The sequence below is a fragment of the Xenopus laevis genome, chromosome 5L (genome assembly GCF_017654675.1).
Source record: "Xenopus laevis strain J_2021 chromosome 5L, Xenopus_laevis_v10.1, whole genome shotgun sequence".
Taxonomy (NCBI): Eukaryota; Metazoa; Chordata; class Amphibia; order Anura; family Pipidae; genus Xenopus; species Xenopus laevis.
In genome coordinates, this window is record NC_054379.1 from 160,654,630 (window position 1) to 160,674,446 (window position 19,817).

General features: G+C 40.7%; 1 protein-coding gene across 2 annotated transcripts; it reads left to right on the forward strand.

Moving 5' to 3' along the window:
• The first annotated feature begins 5,186 nt into the window (after nt 1-5,186).
• Nucleotides 5,187-19,568, forward strand: crisp1.3.L (cysteine-rich secretory protein 1 gene 3 L homeolog). 2 transcript variants are annotated; one of them, XM_041563599.1, is made up of 8 exons: nt 5,187-5,362; nt 8,761-8,824; nt 9,706-9,825; nt 10,426-10,516; nt 12,121-12,266; nt 13,084-13,178; nt 16,240-16,328; nt 18,341-19,568. In XM_041563599.1, exons 2-8 carry the CDS (start codon nt 8,768-8,770, stop codon nt 18,466-18,468), a joined length of 726 nt encoding a protein of 241 aa, XP_041419533.1. In that variant the 5' UTR covers nt 5,187-5,362; nt 8,761-8,767; the 3' UTR covers nt 18,469-19,568. The 2 variants fall into 2 exon arrangements, with proteins under 2 accessions (XP_041419533.1, XP_018119582.1); XM_018264093.2 differs by having other exon boundaries at nt 5,188-5,367; nt 8,764-8,824.
• Nucleotides 19,569-19,817: the final 249 nt, after the last annotated feature.

Below are 19,817 nucleotides of genomic sequence, written 5' to 3' on the forward strand. Positions count from 1 at the left end.
ACCCACTGCCATGTACCTCGCACTGTGTTTTTGAATAAAGCCGCATTTTCAAAAAGCGATTCTCCTTGATACTTGGATCAGCGCCGGATAGCGGGTCTCATCTCAATATATAGGTGAGACCATACAACCAATTTGCAACAGGATTAGTCAGTAGTGATGGGCGAATAAATTCACCTGGTGCAAATTTGCGGCAAATTTCAGCGTTTCGCTGCTGAAGAATAAATTCATGAATCTCCCAAACTTTGCTGGCATCAAAAAATTTTGGATGCAAATCTGAAAAATTGCTTGCGTCAAACTCGCAGCGCGTCAACCACTATTCTGACGCATAGTGACGGTTAACGCAAGCATCAAAATTGACACAAACTACTTCTCGGACGTCCAAAATTGGTCACGGGCATCAATTTTCGAGTTTCACGATTTTTCAACGTTTTGCGAATTTCACTAATTTCACGGGAGAAATTCCCTGCACACTTTCACACTGCCAGACACACTGCATCATCCCTCAGATTTCTTGTGATTGAGTCTGTTGCCCCCCCCAGAAATTTTGGATACATACTTTACAGACATTACGGAAATGGTTTAGCTGTCTGCCATAAACCATGTAATCTGTATACCGAAATAATGTTGGTCATGTTAAGCTATTGCATGTGCATATGATGGGTGTGTGTGTCTATTGTTTGATAAAGGGCAGAGATTAGGCCGGAGACGTTGCATGTATCGGATCAGAAGCCAAAAGTTATAATAAAGGCTTTTTCTTCAAAATCTTCTTGAAGCAGTGCTGTGTTATACACTGGATACTTATAATAGAGGTGGAAAATGGACCACGGAACACGGGCACTGTACTGATAACCATTGAAATTGGACGCTGGTGAGTGCTAACTGAACTATAACTTGGGTGTGTCTATTGTCCCAATAAGTATCGGATATCACTTGTGTTAATGATGCTTGAAAAAAGGGGCGGGAGCTCTGAAACATTGCACATTTGTTTGCCTGAATTGGTAAAATTCGATTTACTTCACTTACACTTGTTGTCTGGACTTTTTTGGTGAGATATATTATTTGCCCACGGAAGTGGACTAAGGCTTGGACAGGTCTAGTACTTCACTCCATTTTGTACGTATATATATATGTATTTCACAGGGGGATGTAAATCAATCCAAGTTACCCTAGCAACCATGGGCTGATTTGAATTAGAGATTGGGATATGAATAGAAGAGGCCTGAATATAACAACAACAATACGTTTGAAGAATTTATATGGGGTCAATGACTCCCATTTGAAAGCTGGAAAGAATCAGAAGAAAAAGCAAATAATTAAAAAACTATAAAAATAAAAAAATAATGAATTCCAATTGAAAAGTTGCTTAGAACTGACTATTCTATAACATACTAAAAGTTGACTGAAAGTTGAACCACCCCTTTAAGCGTTGAAGAACTCCAGGTTAAGAACTCTTTGCATCTTGGAGGCAGCAACGTATATTCTAGCATTAACTTTACCAAGAAGCACCCAAAAGAACACCTCAACACTAGGGATGTCGCGGACTGTTCGCCGGCGAACTTGTTCGCGCGAACATCGGCTGTTCGCGTCCGCCGCAAGTTAGCGAACGTCGCGCGACGTTCGCCAATAGGCGTTCGCGTCAAAATCGTTCGACCATGCGACCATTCGATCGCTAAAATCGAACGATTTTCGTTCGATTCGAACTAAAATCGTTCGATCGAACGATTAAAATCCTTCGATCGTTCGAATCGAACGATTTTCGGATGTTCGAAGTTCGCGAACTGTTCGCGAACTGTTCGCAATTTTTGCCGGTGTTCGCGAACGGCGTTCGCGAACACATTATCGGCGGTTCGCTACATCCCTACTCAACACCCGCCAGATACTACCTGAATCTATTGAGACCATGGTTTCCATGATTCCTGCTTTCTCTGATGCCCCCTAACTAGTGGAGAAGACCTCGGCAGTTGCCTCTAAAGAAAGGTCTGCTTAAAATCAGTATCTTCTCCCAAAGTCACAATCACAAGCCTAGATGGAACATAATCTTCCTGGAGCTGCTGCTCAGTGACAACTGCAGGTGAGGTTGTTTCCAAGAGCCATGGTGAACCTCAACCCTCCATATAAACTAACACTCTACCTGAATTATTTCATCCATCGTGGCATCGACCCCCAAAAGTACCTTTTGTGAACTGCCCCTGTGTGTGCTGGCAGGGCATCTACAATCAGTCAGGGAGGGTACCAGAACCCCCCCCCCCCCCCAAATGTGAGGTCCTGTTCCATCTCATTTTTCTTCAAGTTCTAGTATGGTTTTCTTTTCTTCTCCACACCACCATAGCAATAATATTTAGACATTTCACCCACAACTTGGTAGCACGTAATTCATTTCTTCTTTTTTAATTTCAAACACAAGCTCTAGCTATAGCTGGAGATAAATAATTTTTTTTTGTTTTTTTAAAAATCTGATGTGAAAAGAAATTTCAAGTTTTTTTGCCAAAATCACATTCTTCAATTCATTCTCAAAAAGCTAAAAAAAATATACCTTGAATGATGAATATATTCTTCACCCAAATATATATATATATATATATATATATATATATATATATATATATATATATATATATATATATATATATATATATATATATATATATATATATAATTTAAAAAAATTCAAATTCTTGAAAATTTGAGTTCAGAAAACTGAAAATCAAAAGAAAATTTAGATATCTGATTTCTATAAATGCTTGTCGGGTTTTAGCTGCTGAAATATTTTATTCTAGTTTTTGAGATTTTTTTTCAACTGAAAAATCTCTGAAAACTTAAATTCGAAAAAGTTGAGAATGCAGATTTGATAACATTTTACTAGTTTAATGACATAAATACATTTCTATTGCAACAATGAAAATTTCACATTCTTCCAGCTTTCTTCCAGCTCCCACTTGGGTAGAAGTTAATTCAAAATGTATTTTTCATGGTACCAGTATGGGACCTGTTATACAGAATACCTACCACTAAAAGTTAAATAAACCCAATAGGATTGTTTTTGTGATCCCATGCCTATACAAAGATACTGTATTACAGGAATCTCCAGTTACATGGTAGACTTGGTACACGCCAGTATCGCCTACAGCTGATTTTCAGTCGGCTAAATATTGTTGATTGTTCTCTGGAAGAAAGCAAAACCACATATCTGAATTCTACTGACCTTAACCCTAAGTGTTGTCTCAACAGCATGGAAAAAAACATACTTAGTACAGGGGAATATCTCTCTCTGTACAGACTATGAAAAAACTAAGGGGCTTTTCCTGCTGAATTGTGCTTAGTACAGGGAATACCTATGCTGCCATAGTTTTATGGGATCTCTCTGTACAGACTATGATGAGAAAACATAGGGACTGTTCCTGCAGAATTGTGCTTAGTACAGGGGAATATCTATGCTGCAATAGTTTTATGGGATCTCTCTGTACAGACTATGAGCAAACTTAGGGGACTGTTCCTGCTGAATTGTGCTTAGTACAGAGGAATACCTATGCTGTCATAGTTGTATGGGATCTCTCTGTACAGACTATGAGAAAAGGTAGGGGACTGTTCCTGCTGAATTGTGCTTTGTACAGGGGATACCTATGCTGCCATAGTTTTATGGGATCTCTCTGTACAGACTATGAGGAAACTTAGGGAACTGTTCCTGCTGAATTGTGCTTAGTACAGGGGAATACCTATGCTGCCATAGTTTTATGGGATCTCTCTGTACAGACTATAAGCAAACTCAGGGGACTGTTCCTGCTGAATTGTGCTTAGTACAGGGAATACCTATGCTTTCATAGTTGTATGGGATCTCTCTGTACAGACTATGAGCAAATGTAGGGGACTGTTCCTGCTGAATTGTGCTTAGTACAGGGGAATACCTATGCTGCCATAGTTCTATGGGATCTCTCTGTACAGACTATGAGCAAACTTAGTGGACTGTTCCTGGTGAATTGTGCTTAGTACAGGGAATACCTATGCTGCCATAATTTTATGGGATCTCTCTGTACAGACTATGAGCAAATTTAGGGGACTGTTCCTGCAGAATTGTGCTTAGTACAGGGAATACCTATGCTGCCATAGTTCTATGGGATCTCTCTGTACAGACTATGAGCAAGCTTCAAAAATAGCTCTTTTTTTCATTCAACAATGAATGTCATGCATATTTCTCTCTATATAGGCTTGTTTTGATCTCTGCCCTAAAGGCCACAAGTAGCGATGGGGGAATCTGTCCCGCGAAATTTGCGAAACGGCGAAAAATTCTCAAAGTCAATGGGCATCAAAATTATTTTGACGCGCGTCAATTTTGGCCATTGCAAACTGGAGAGCTGCTGAATAAAAAGCTAAGTAACTCAAAAACCCCAAATATTAAAAAATGAAAACCAATTACAAAATATCTCAGAATATCACCGTCTACATCATACTAAAAGTTAATATAAAGATGAACAACCCCTTTAATACATTGTGCAGATGGTTTTGGATCCGCTCTGATCAGATGGTTTTCCTTCATTAGCCCAATGGCTTGAATTATTCTCAATACAGATCTGGGGGAATTTAAAATATGAGATATTGGCTCATATCTCAATGAAAGTGCAAATATTCCTTTATCTCATATGAGTAGCGATGGGCAAAATTGTCCCGTTTCGCCGAAAAAATCCTCAAATTTCCTGCTAAATGGTGAAAAATTCATGAAACTCGTATTTTGACGCTCGCTGGCATTAAAGTCAACGGGTGCCCAAATAACATTGACGTGTGATGGTTTTGACGTGAGCGACTTCTCCGACGAGCATCCACAATTTTTGCGACGCTGGCGAATTTTCGTAGCTGTTTCGCGAATTTATTCGGCGGCGGCGAAACACGGAAAATCGTTGCGAATTCGCGCCTGGTGAATTTATTCATCCATCGATCATTAAAGGCAGCTGTAAAAAAAATGATGGAAAATTTGTTTCTTCTGTGCAAATGTAAAAAAACTGGTCTCCTCCTTGTTTATGTGTAACCTGATGTGCAGTTTTTTGTTTTCTCTGTCATTGTTTGGTTATGTCACGCAACGGTGCTGTCACTAAGTGGGGGAGGTGTAAATAACTGATTCGCTGGGCCTGTAGGCTGGGTCACAGCTGCACCTTGTTACTATTGTACAATACGGAGACCCTTGTGTCCCTGCACCTTCCTAATCTCAGACTTGCCCTCAGGCACTGCTAAAGAATGTGCCGTTTAAAAGGCTTTACATGGGGACATAACTGGGAGACTCTATATATATATTTATACTCCTCCTCCTCCTCTTCAGCATCTCGCTCACATCTACACACAGATTATTGAGCTGCACCTGCTCCCGACACACACACACAGGTAGGTTACACTGTACTATTCTATGCTTTACTCCACTTGTCTTTACTCCTAGAAACGTATAGAGAGAGAGAGAGAGAGAGAGAGAGAGAGAGAGAGAGAGAGATAGAGAAAGAGAGAGAGAGAGAGAGAGAGAGAGAGAGAGAGAAAGAGAGAGAGAGAGAGAGAGAGAGAGAGAGAGAGAGAGAGAGAGAGAGAGAGAGAGAGAGAGATAGAGAAAGAGAGAGAGAGAGAGAGAGAGAGAGAGAGAGAGAGAGAGAGAGATGCGTCAAACTGCCCCTATTTGGCAAAAATCCCAGGAACAATCAGCAAAACTGTGAAATTCCAGCAAACACGACCAAACGCATTGCATTCAACGGGGCCGATTCGCAAAAGGCAGTTGGGGTCATTTATAAAGTTTTTGCATCACATATTTATTCGAAAACGGTTGAAATTCCCGTGTTTTTTCCTGAAAGCTAAAATATTGCACTGCTCTGCCCGTCTTTCCGTTTTTTTTTTTGCAAATTCGCATTGTGAATACATTTTTGTGAATGAGACCGGGGTTTGTTTGTGTGAGTGCGCCCAGTGTGCAAGGTGGTTGTGCGCGAAAATAACGTTGACGGTAACTTAAATTCGCAATTTGCCACCAAAGTTGTGGCACAACTTAAACGTAGAGTATTTGCAATTTGCATTTTTTTGCCATATTTCAAAAGCTCTTATGGACATTCGCAGTGCGAAAAAAAAATTCGGTTTGCCCATTTAGAGGCAGATTTATCAAGGGTCGAATTTCGAAGTAATGGTAGTTTTTTTAACTCCCATAACCTCGAAATTCAAAGGAAAAAAAAGACCAACCGAAATTTATTTCAAAAATCTAATTTTTTTTCTGTGGGTAAATAGGCTGTGTTTGAATCATTTGAATTGAAATAAGATCGTATTCGATCTACTTCGATTCAAAGTTTTTCCCCCATAGGGTAAAACAGCAATTCGGTAGATTGTAGATGGCGAATGGTCGAAGTCGAAGTTTTAAAGAGACAGCACATGATAAATTTCGATATTCGAATAGTATCATTTTTTCCAGATTCAAATCGAAGTTTGGCCTATTCGATACTCGAAAAATGGCTCGAAATTCGAATTTTTGTACTTTGAATTTTTATTTCGACCCTTGATAAATCTGCCCCTAAGTACACCAGTCTTATCCAGCTTTATAAATACAACCATGCGCATGGCAAATATTTTCATTGTGTGAATCATTCTGCCCTATGCGAAGTTTATAAATGAGCCCTAGTGAGTGTTATTTTTAGAATGCCTCACTTCTTATACTTTTAGAATTAATGATCCATTCACTCGGGGACAGATTTATTAAGGTTCCAGTTGTTTTTTTTTTTCACGAAAATTCAAGCTTTCGACTTGGCTTTTTTGGTGCAAACTCACATATTCAGGTTAATTTTTTTTTTAAAAAAAAATACTCAAATTTTTCAAGATTTATTCTACTCCGACCCTGGAAATAGCTCTGAAAATACGCCATCTACAACCTGTCGAGATCATGTAGGAGTCAATGTCAGAGGTCCCTTCAACCATTTGAAGAGGTTAACAGCCTGTTTGATGTTCGAGTTTTTTTCAGAGTGTTTTGCCCGAAAACTTGAATGATTCAAAACAGCACTTCGGCAGCTTTTAGGTGGTGAATGGTCGAAGTCGAAGTTTTAAAGAGACAGTACTTCAAGTTTTTTTCAACTTCGAATTGAAGTTGGACTATTCGATGGTCGAAGTACCCAAAAATTACTTCAACCTTTGATAAATCTGCCCCTTCAACTTCAGCTTTCTGGAAACTACCGTTTGTGAAAAAGTGAAGTTTCACCGTTCCAGGGCCTAAACTCCTTAAAAAGACCTTTAATTGCTGCCCTACAGCCCCTCACTACTTCTTTCGCTATTAATCCATCTGATGTCATTTAGTAACGCCTACTCCTAGGAGATGTTAAATTTCACAGTAATTATCGCACTACTTTATGCTTTTATCGCTTAAGAGAAGTTTGTGAATTATGCGTTAGGATTATTTCTATTCTATAAATATCGCAATTACTTTGATAAATCATTCCTTAAATAAACATTGTTTCTTTTAACTAACAAAACTGTGTTAAGCAAGTCCACCACGGCAAAAAAATGTGGGCGCGCGTCAGAATGACTTCATTGTCGCGGGCGTCAAAATTATTTGACTTCAATGCATTTCGTAAATTTTTCGCCGTTTCACGAATTTCGTGGTAAATTCGCTAAATAATCCAAATGTTTACAAATGATTTCCTTTTTCTGTGTAATAATAAAACAGTAGTTTGTACTTGATCCCAACTAAGATATAATTAATCCTTATTGGAGGCAAAACCAGCCAATTGGGTTTATTTCAGGATTTTCTAGTAGACGTAAGGTATGAAGATCCAAATTAGGGACAGATCCATTATCCGGAATCTGCAGGTCCTGAGCATTCTGGATAACAGATCCCATACATGGATATTATAAAGTGCCGACCCCTTCCCTTAATACATTATCCATTATCTACTTCTGGTCTCATTTATTACATTTTTGGTCTTATTTTATGGGCAGTCGCCATTACTCTTGATGTTAAGGCAAAGTGTGGGGGATCTGAGCCAGAGACACTTCCTTCCAAGACCTTGTTGCAGCAGGAGAGAGTGCTTGGGTCTGGGGTGAGACTACCCGATGAAGGGCTCAGCCCGCCAAAGATAAAATACAATAAGACCCAGCAACAGTTATGATCAGATATAATGTATATGTGCCTTTAAATACATGCCCAACCCTTGTGCTTATTACAAGGAATACACCTCTGGGGAGCAGATAATGGCAGTATAAATGTGCATAGGAACCAGTGGTGGAACTAGATATCATTGTGCCCTACAGCAAATTATTTTTCAGGCCGCCAAAATATCTAGAGGTTGACTTGTTTTACCAATATTTATTGAAACTGTATATGAATTAGCGTCTCATGGGTCTCCTATACCTCCTGGGCCCCTTTGCAGCTGCAGGGTCTGCGTCCTCTGTAATTACACCCCTGATTAGTGATGGGCTAATTTGCGCCGTTTCGCCGAAAAATTTGCAAATTTTGCGAAACGGCGAAAAATTCACGAAACGGCGCCAGCGTCTCGTTTTTGACTCCGGCGTCCATTTTTCTATGCCGGTGCCAGTTTTTCGACTCACGAAAATTTGCCGTGAATTTGCGCCTGGCAAATAAATTCACCCATCACTACCCCTGATATAAACCAATGTTTCCAACATTTCCAATACGGAAATCAAAATATTTTTAGGCCACACTCAGTTGATTTTTACCCAAGCTTGCTTCTATTCTGATCATATTTTCCCACTAACCCATACTGTCGGTTTTCAACACAATTCCCTTTATTTTTACCTTTTTACCAGGAAAATGATGCTGGTTGCTGTCCTGTGTATTGTGGCATTCATGAAAGATGCAGTTGAGTCGGTAAGTGACCGGATCATTGTATTATTACTATATTCTTGGTTCTTGTCACACAACAGGACTCCAGCAACAGATATATATAGTGAATAAAGTACCCCCTCTTGTAAAATATAAGGATATTATAAGTTACCGAGGAGTTTCATGACCATATAAAAACACGAGGCCGAAGGCCGAGTGTTTTTATACAGATCATGGAACTCCGAGGCGACTTCTAATATCCTCATATTTTTCAACAGGGGGTACTTTATTTATTATAATACACAAGTTTCAGTGAGTCATGTGACAGAAATGACATCAGAACTCACCGTTTATAACTGATGACATCAGAACTCACCGTTTATAAGGATATAATTTACAAGATATTCAAAGCTTTTGTGTATTATATATATATATATATATATACAGTATATATATATATGTATCTCAATGTCCAGTTTAACATATGCGTGGGATAGGTATGGGTGAATTTTTTCGCCTTGTTTCGCCGAAAAAATTACGCCCATAGACTTTAATGGGCGTCGGCGACATTTCGCCGGTGGCAAATTTTTGGCGAAACTTAACAGGTCAAATTCGGCCATCCCTAATAGAGACTGGCAAAGAAATCGTAACATACGTGGTGCAGTCTCCTGTAGCAATCAATACGATCTTTGAATTAATTTCATAACTGCTTATAAACTAATCAAAGCTGATTTCTGATTGGTTGTTGCTAGTAACAGTTTAGCACCCATATTAGTAAATTCATTTCTATGGAATGGGACAAATTAGTACCTTACCTGGCACAGTCACTAAATTCTAGATACAGAGATATAATCAGAGCAATAGATGGAAGAGGGGCTGCTGGGAAACTTCTGACCATTTGTTGAATAACTTAATCACTTTTGCAGACGGATCCCCCATTTTCCTCTATATCGACTGATAATTCCACCGTCAGACAGATCATTATTGATGCCCACAATGCCTACAGGAGAAATGCGTCTCCCACTGCCCAGAACATGCTGAAAATGGTAAGAAAATACTGTACCAGGCAATACTGGCTTTAAAGGGGAACTAAAGTGTAAAAAGTATTATAACTATTTACACTATTTTATATTTAGAACTTAAGTGTCAGGAGCTCAGAGGATGTGCTAAAAAAATGGGGAGCTACTGGGGGCATCTTTTGGGGCACAAATCTTAAGGGGCGGTTGCGGCCTTCGACTGGTACACAGACCCAAAACATTCAATGAGTAATTGTGTGAAACGCAAATTTTGACTCCTGCGCCAATTTTGACGGCGGCGTTAAAGTCAGTGGGCGTTTGAATAATGTTTACATGCAATGGTTTTGATGCGAGTGACTTTTCCAACACTTGTCCAAAAATTTTTGATGCCGGCAAATTTTCGCGCCAGTTTAGCAAATTTATTCGCCGGCGGCGGAACATGGAAATTTGCCATGAATTGTGCCTGTTGAATTTATTCGCCCTTCACTACTGCCCAATGCTGCCATTATTAACAGGCACCACATATGTTTTTTCAGTAAGTGCAGTCCTGCAGTTGGTCTTTTGCCTCAGTTAGAATTTTACTGGCTCTTCTGTTCAACTATCACCTGGTCTTACATATTTTTTTTGCAGGTATGGAACCAAGATGCGGCACAAAATGCAGCCAACTGGTCAGCAAGTTGCACGGGTTCTCACAGCGCTCCAGATAACCGCACAATTCCTGGTAAGAGAAACTGGATTCTGTAATTAGCAGTAGGGATGAGCGAATTTTTTCGATGAGTTTCGCAGTGGAAATGATGCCCATAAATTCCAATGGGAGAAAAAAAATGACGTATGTCAAAAAGATTTTGTTTTTTTTTTAGCAAATTTGTCGACCATAGACTTTAATGCATTTCAGATAATTTTCTCAGGCAGCAATATTTGGTGAAGGGAAACCGGTCAAATTCGCCAACTCCTAACTAGCAGTAAAATACTATACTCTCATTATTGCAATTGCCTGTTTAAGCCACACCCATAATTGCAGACGCCATTACATCATACAATGACGTTGTTGACAATTCAATGCCTCCTACTTTGTGGCAACAGTTTGGGGAAGAGTCCTTTGCTGTTTCAGAACTGTAATGCGCAGAGACTGGTCCCTTCAAGCCCTCTTACCTCTTTAGACCTCTCTAAACTCACCCTAGCCAGGGTTGGACTGGGCTGGCGGGACACCGGGAAAAAAACCCGGTGGGTCCTGGCTCTTGTGTAGGGTTGCCACCTTTATTGTGTTGGGAAAATGGGAAGGGAGTGGGCCGGGTGACAACAGGGGCGGGGCAGTGACATCGGTGGAGGGGTGGGTGATGTAGGGGCAGGGCTGATGATGTGGTGATCAGCGATTGGCTAATTGCCATATCAGTCACTTAAATGTCCTGTCCGGATTTCCTAATATGGAAATCTGGACAGGCACTTTTTACCCGGGCAGCCCATCCAGACAGGTGGCAACCCTACTCTTGTGGGTAGAGTTGCCACCCGGCCGGTATTTTACCGGCCTAGCCGGTAAAACACCTGCCAAGGCCGGGGCCGGTATTACACATTTAATTTGTAATACCCTTTAAAAAAAAACCCTGGTCTGCCCCCAATTCAAAAAGAACTTACCTTTTTTCCAGCGCTGTGCGATGTTGCTCCGCCCCTTTTGTGGCACGTCATGTAGCCCCACCCCCTTTTAGCATCACTGACCGCCCCCTTTTGGTGCCCCCCCCCCACTGGCCGGTAAAATTTTTTAATAAAGGTGGCAACCCTTCGTGTGGGCCCTACCGGCCCAGACCCGCTCCCTGTCCAATTCTGCTGTTCCTGCCGCCGACCTCCCTTCTCCAGGCTGGTCACCTGGTCAAGGGCTGTTCTGAAGGTGGGTTTCAGTAGGGGTTGGAACAAGAACAAGAACAGCCTGAAGCCCCTTGGTTCTGGGTTAGTCATTGGCTTCTCAGGCTCTTCTCCCCCTAAAATAGATGACTGAACCTGGTGTTGTTCCAATGAATTACTAGTAGGGGTTAGAAGGGGGCCCTGAGACAGCAGCACTGGTGGGCCCCGGGCCCCCTGGCCCTGCCCCTAGGTAGTCCTAACCAAGAACAGCCTGAAGCACCTCAGTTCTGGGTTAGTCATAGGCTTCTCAGGCTCTTCTCCCCCTAAAATAGATGACTAAACCGGGTGCTGTTCCAAGGGATCACCAGTCGTGTTTCTTTTTATAGTTTGCTGCCATCTGCTGGATAAAGCGCTGGTGGGATTCCCACGTGCCTCGTTCAATGCTGATTTTCACCTATTTGTACAAAAATGTTTCTATAAATCTTTTAGGCTTCAGCTGTGGGGAAAATCTGTTCTTGGCTTCCTATCCAGCCACTTGGGATGAGGCCATGAAAGCATGGTACGATGAGTACAAAAACTTTGAATATGGAGTTGGACCTAAATCTCCTGGTCTGGTCATTGGACATTATACTCAAGTAAGCCAATAATGTGTGTATTCATGTGTGTTGGGCTCTCCCAAAAGAGAGAATTTAGTGAAAATATAATATTTGTCTGTACTTTCCTAAACCCACATTGGCATTGAAAGCTATGCAATTGTGACTACACCCCTATTAACCCCTCATGTTAAGTTAGTGTCAGACGTGACCACCTTGCTTTGAGTAAAGACCATTTTTAAAGGAGTGGAAGCTGCAGTTATATTATGCTGTAATGCTTAGATCTGACCACTAGATGGACATAGATAGAGACCTGAACTAATTAAAGGGTGGTTCACCCTTAATTAACTTTTAGTATGTTCTAGAATGGCCAATTATAAGAATCTTTTCATTTGGTCTTCATTATTCATTTTTTTTTTTACAGTTTTATTAATTATTTCCCTTTTTTTTCCAGCTTTCAAATGGGGATCACTGACCCCATCTAAAAACAAATGCTCTGTAAGGCTACAAATGTATTGACACTGCTACTTTTTTATTACTCCTATTTCTAGTTACACCCTCTCCTATTCATATTCCAGTCTCTTATTCAAATCAATGCCTGGTTGCTAGGCTGATTTGGACCCTAGCAACCGGGTGGCTGAAATTGCAAACTGGAGAGCTGCTGAATAAAAAGCGAAATAACTCAAACACCACAAATAATAAAAAATGAAAACCAATTGCAAATTGTCTCAGAATATCCCTCTCTATGTCATACTAACAGTAATCTCAAAGGTGAACAACCACTCTAAAGGGATAGGAACGCTAGTAATCACATCAGTTATTAATTGGATATTAATACATATATTGCTTATTCTTACAGGTCATGTGGTACAATTCCTATATGGTGGGATGCTCTGTCTCCTACTGTCCTAAAAAAACATACAAATACATCTATGTTTGCCAGTACTGCCCAGCGTAAGTGATTTGTTTGTTTTTCCCCCTTATCTTTGACCAAACCAACTTATGGGCATTCGTCCCAGTGACTGCTGAGCCCCCGTATGTGTTTTTGGGGCTGGAATCCAACCAGAGACTTAAAGGCTGGGTTAGATCCCTGGGGAGGAGGAGACACTTGCTAAGTGATTATGGAGGCTTAGGCAAGGCTGAAACTGCGAGCTGATTCAGTAACATATTACATAGAAACTCAGGGGCAAATAATACAAGACAGAGATAATTATATGTTTGATAACAAATTAATACAAATGAAAAGTATCCTCGTAGTGATCCCATAATGCATTACCTTTGGTAGCAGCACATGCCTAAGCGTCAGGGCACACGCTCACATTTGGGGAGATTTGCTGCGAATTTCCATATTTTGCCACCGGCGAATAGATTTGCGAATCTCCCGGCGTAAATTTCCGATTTTCACGTTTTTTCTGGTGAAATCGTTTGAATTTCACGATTTTTTCGTGAAAACGTTAGAATTTCACGATTTTTTCGTGAACTCTCAGATTTCTCAATTTTTCAATCGTCTCGCGAATTTCGGGAATCTTGCAGGAAATTTGTGAATTTTTCGGCGAAGCGAGATGGTGAAATGGCGAAAATTTTACTGGGTGGCTAATCTCTAGTGATGGGCGACAAATCTCCTCTTCTTAGGGGCGACTAATCTCCACGAACAGCCTCCCGCCGGCTAGAATATAAATCGCCGGAAGGATGGCACTAGGAGCGCTTCGTTTTCTGAAATTGCCCGAAGTTTCCTAGTGATGCAACTTCGGATGACTTCGGAAAACGAAGTCATCCGAGTGCCATCGTGCCGGCGATTTAAATTCTAGCCGACGGGAGGCTGTTCGTGGAGATTAGTCGTCCCGAAGAAGAGGAGATTTGTTGCAGGGCGACTAATCTCCCTGAATCTACATTTCCATACACCCAAAATTTCAGCCCTCTTAAATAAGACAATTTCAGACATGCCTCCAATCTTCCCCAGACATGCCCCTGCTCTATCCTCTGCCAGACCTGTGATTTAGAAACTGTTTTGTGGAAAATGGGACTATTAAGTAGAGTTTTGCAAGGAATCAATTTTTGAGGCCCTGACCCAACCCGCAACCCACATATTTACCAGCTTGGATCTCCTATCCAACCTGACCCCAATCCAACTGCCTTAAACGCAACCCCAACTGCGACCCGCTGACCACCATTACACCGTTGCTGCGAACATCAGAACTTGGTGAGACAGAAAAAGGTTTTACAATTTTTTAAAAGGAATAAAATATAGATAACATAGATAATATAGATAATATACCATTAGAGAAGAAATATAGATGAGACCCACAACCCGTCCCTCATAAACGCACCCAAAAATCCTACCCACAACCTGCAGGGTACTTTTTTTTTTGCAGGTACCTGACCAGCTGCAGGAATCTACTACAGGTATAAGATTATCCAGAAAGCCCCAAATTACGGAAAGGATGCCTCCCATAGACATTTTAAAAAATGATTCCCTTTTTCTCTATAATAATAAAACAGTAGCTTGTACTTGATCCCAACTAAGATATAATTAATCCTTATTGGAGACAAAACCAGCCCATTGGGTTTATTTAATATTTACATGATTTTCTAGTAGACAAAGAATAAGTAAACTTTTAAAATTAGTCAATGTTAAATTGATGAGGGTTCAATTCTACGCTCTTTTGTCATTTACATTCATAAGTTATTTTATTTTTCTTCCAAGATATTAAGGGATACATGTGCTGTTAATATGAATGAATTTTGTTACAACAGCGCCACCTGCTGGTCATTTTCCCACCAGTCTGACCACCAAGTAGTCAAGGAAGTTGTCAGGAGAAAGAAAGAGGCTGCTCTGATGTTTTTCTGTTTAGGAATAAAATTAGAAACCTTTCTCAAATCTTTCCTAAGCAGAAGAACATTATAGCAGCCCCTTTCTTTCTCCTAGTGAGAAAAATATTTTGGCTATAGGGTCTGAGAAAAATATTGATTCCAAAGGAAAAAATCATGATAGAGACCTCTAGTGACCAAACAGAGGTAACACATTAAAGTCCAAAAAGTTCTCTACACTCATGCTATATTTAAAAAAGTGTATTTATTTAACGCATTTCTTGCCTATAGCCTATGACTAAGTGCTGGGTAAGCATGAAACGCATTAGGCTCCATGTGGGGTAATGTTGTTGTATTTTAAAATGTTACAATAAATACACTTTTTTAAATATAGCATGATTATAGATACTTTTTTGGACTTTAATGTGTTACCTCTGCTTGGTCACTAGAGGTCTCTATCATGACTTTTTCTCTTTGGAATCAATACTTTTCTCAGACCCTATAGCCAATATCTTTTTCTGACTAGGAGAAAGAAAGAGGCTGCTCTGATGTTGTTCTGCTTAGTAAAGATTTTAGAAAGGTTTCTAATTTTTTTCCCTGAGCAGAAGAACATCAGCCTCTTTCCTTCTCCTGACAATTTCCTTGACTACTTGCTGGTCAGACTGGTGGGAAAATGACCAGCAGGTGGCGCTGTTGTAACAAAATGTATTCATATTAACAGTACATGTATCCCTTAATATCTTGGAATAGAAAGAAGATAAACAATGAATGTAAATGACAAAAGTGCTTAGAATATCACTCTCATCAATTTTACATTCTTTTTTTTAAAGGTTTACTTATCCTTTAAGGTAGGAAGATCCAAATTACAGAAAGATCCGCTACCTGGAAAACTCCAGACCCCGAGCATTCTGGATAACAGATCCCATATCTGTACATGTTGATTACAAAATGCAAGACCCCTCCCTTATTATACCATCCATTATCTACTTCTGGTCTCATTTATTACATTTCTGGTCTTATTTCATGGGAAGGCAACTTTACCCTTGAAGTAAAGGCAAAGTATTGGGGATCTGAGCCAGAGACACTTCCTTCCAAGACCTTGTTGCATCTTCTGTTACCTGTAGTGAGAGTGTGATGTGCTGTACCCCAGTCCCTAATATCTTCTCTCTATGCTCCTATTCATAATGATATTGTCTTACAATTTTAGGGGAAACATCATCAGGACCATGAGCACCCCGTACAAATCTGGCCAGCAGTGCGCAGACTGTTCAGGAGACTGTGATAATTACCTTTGCAGTAAGTTGAACACACATGGTCTTTGTTTTTATCACTTTATTCCGGGGGTGTCCAAAATCCAATATAAACCTGAGCAATATTAAAGGCTCTTTTAGTGATGGGCAAATTTCTCTTATTTTGATTCGCCGAAAAATTTGCAAATTTCCCACAAAATTCATGAAACCGCGAAAAATTTGTGAAACTTGAGTTTCGAATAGTGTTGATGCTTGGCGATTTTGACGCAAGTGACTTTTCAGACGCAATTTTTCTCCGGCGAAACACGGGAATTCGCAGCAAATTCACGCCAGGCAAATTTATTTGCCCATCACTACTCTTCCTGTGCAAGACCCTCCAGATGTTGCATCTCATTGTTGGGTTATGATGAAGGTGCCATAAGCCTCAGTTCATGCCAATTATATTGTACTGCAGGGGACACTAGAAGACAGTGGGGCTCATTTATCAACACTGGGCAAATTTGCCCATGGGCAGTTACCTATAGTAACCAATCAGTGATTAGCTTTTTAAAGCCAGCTGCAAGTAGAACAATGAATGCAGCAATCTGATTGGTCACCATGGGTTACTGCCCAGGGGCAAATTTGCCCAGTGTTGATAAATGACCCCCAGTGTTGTAATGTAGAGGTCAGTAGAAAACTGTCAGATTTTGCAGGAACCACCACCACTTCTTTTTAGAAGAGGGGCAGGGGTACTACAATATGCAGCCTTATATCATAAGTCTAAGGTCAGGAGTAGTGATGGGCGATTGGCGAAAAATTTGTGAAACACAAAAATTTGACTCCGGCTTCAATTCGCGGGCGTCAAAAGGGATGGCTGAATTTTGGCAAGTGAATTTTCTTGCCAATTTCGCAAATGTATTCACCGGCTGTGAAACGTGGAGATTTGCTGCAAATTCGCTTGTGGCGAATAAATTTGCCCATCAGTATTCAGGAGCCCTTAAAGGGCACCAATCATGACCAAAATCATTTACTAAGTAAATACACTATGTGAAAGTTCAAGAAATCCGATTTTTAAAACAGTTAGAATTGTTTGTATAATGTAAATGATCAGCTCACTATTCCTTCTGCAAGATCTCCCCTATCTCCCCTGCAGTTCTAGCTGAGGCAGGCATCTTGGATTTCACTGGCTCCTCCTACCTATATCTTCCCAGCCAACTGTAGCTCTGAAATCTCGCACATGCTCAGTTCAAATTCCTTGTTGCTTATCAACCCTTCTAAGCTATTTTCAAATCAGCCAAACCTGTGTGTTAGCTGCTGTTCAGTAGTGCTGCCCCCTGCTGGAAGTTAGTGTGTGCCCTTCATTTGCATAATGACATCACCAGCAGGGGACAAGATAGGGAAATCTCCTGATACTTCTAGTGGAGGAGTTTACTAAAACAAGGCATTCTGGGTAGAATACTCAAAGCAGTGTTACAATCTGAGCATGCTCCTGAAATTTGCACATTAGAGTCTCTGTTAGAGTCTCAATATGGCCTCCCTCAGTGAAAGAACCCATTTGACAAAATAAGGGATTTTTTTAAAACCTGCAGTTTTTTCAAAAAACGATAAATGTAGTTTGATTAAACGTGTTTAGCTTGTACTGGTCAGATTGTTAATATGTGTTTGATTTTGGCTGTGATAGGTGCCCTTTAAAAGAGAACTAAAGCCTAACTAAAGAAGTAGCTAGAAATGTTGTACATGATGTTTTGTGCTTCTGTACCAGCCCAAGGCAACCACAGCCCTTTAGCAGTAAAGATCTGTGTCTCCAAAGATGCCCCAGTAGCTCCCCATCTTCTTTTCTGCTGATTCACTGCACATGCTCTGTGCTGCTGTCACTTACTGAGCTTAGGGACCCACTCACAATATACAGTACACATAGAATAGAAATGTCACAATATAAGGCTGATGGGGGTGGGTCCTTATATGAAGTCATGGGTTCAATTCTAGGCAAGAGGGGTTGGTTTTGTGGTAAAAAAAAAACATTTTGGCGATGATCTAATAATCTAAGAATTCACTGAGCAATTGATTTTTCTATTTCAGCCAATTACTGTCCATACCAAGATAAATATTCAGGCTGCAGCGAGTACGTTAGTTACTGTGATACTAACACTTCCATAAGGGACGGCTGCGAAGCCACCTGCCTCTGCACCAACAATCAGATCGTCTGATTTCTGTCCTTCCTGTGGGTGACCAATCAGAAGAACGGCTGAAATAATGACGCGATCAAAGATGATACATGCCTGTTGCCATCAGTTTGATTTATGTACGTAATAGAACGTCAGCTCTTTTTGTGCCATTGATTTCTATTTTGTTTATTGTGTTCTGGGTACAGACAAACAAACCACAAAAAACAGTCTACAATAATAAATGGTCCTGACCTGCAACATTCTCAGGCCTGGATCAGCCCAAAGCAAATATGTTACTATTGTAGCACTTGTGCTTGAGTTTGAGTATGACCTAAAAAAAATTGAATTATTATCTGTTAGCAACATATGTAAATGGCTTTAGACTGTAGTCACAAGGCACTTTGTGGGTAAATGAAATGGGGTGAGTTTAGTGTTGCCCAATGATGGCCCTGTGGGGGAGGGGGGACTTGGAGCAGCGGCAGGTAGTGATGGGCGAAATTATCCCGTTTCACTTTGCCACGAAACAGGCGAATAATTTGCTGAGCGCAAATTGTATTTGTGGTTTTTGAGTTATTTAGCGTTTTATTCAGCAGCTCTCCAGGTTGCAGTTTCAGCCGTCTGGTTGCTAGGGTCCAAATTATCATAAAACTATATCATAAAGACTATAGGGACCATTTATGACCACACATTACCGCACATTTTCCCGTAGTGATTTGCATGTTAAACCGCATTCTTTAAAAGCATCTGTGTCAAAATGGGCTCCTTGCACTTTCCTATAGTTGCACTTGACACTGCTCAGTCCTTCCTGATCTACGCCTATTGATGCAGGGGGCACCCTCGAACTAACGCCACCTCCTGACCAGGCCCATAATACTGTCCCTAAACCATCAGGCACAGACATCACTCGCATTCCCATGCTAAACCCCAGAAACTCAGGCATCCAAATTGACACGTGCGTTTCGCAAATTTTTCACCATTTCGTGAATTTCGCAGGAAAAACGCAAATTTTCCGGCAAATCTAAATGGGACAAATTCGTCCCCATCACTAGCCACATGGTCGTCCATGCAGTTCTGTCTGATTTGGTGCAAAATGCTGACTAATATTTGTTTATATTGTAATTAAGAAGAAAGATCAATTTATACCTCCGACTTCATTGTGAATCTCTTTCACCAGGTCTGGGTGCCTCCAATTGAGGCAGGGGTCTGCAAATCATAGCCCACGGCCCTCCAAGGTTATTTAACTGCGTCCCCCGCTGCGGCCACGTCCAGCGACATTAGTGTCAGCCTGGGGAATGCGATGACGTGGAGTGCTGGGGCCGAAGAAAAGAGAGGATCTGCGAGCAGCAGTTTATTAGAAATGTGCCACTCACCTGGTCCAGGTACTCCTCTTG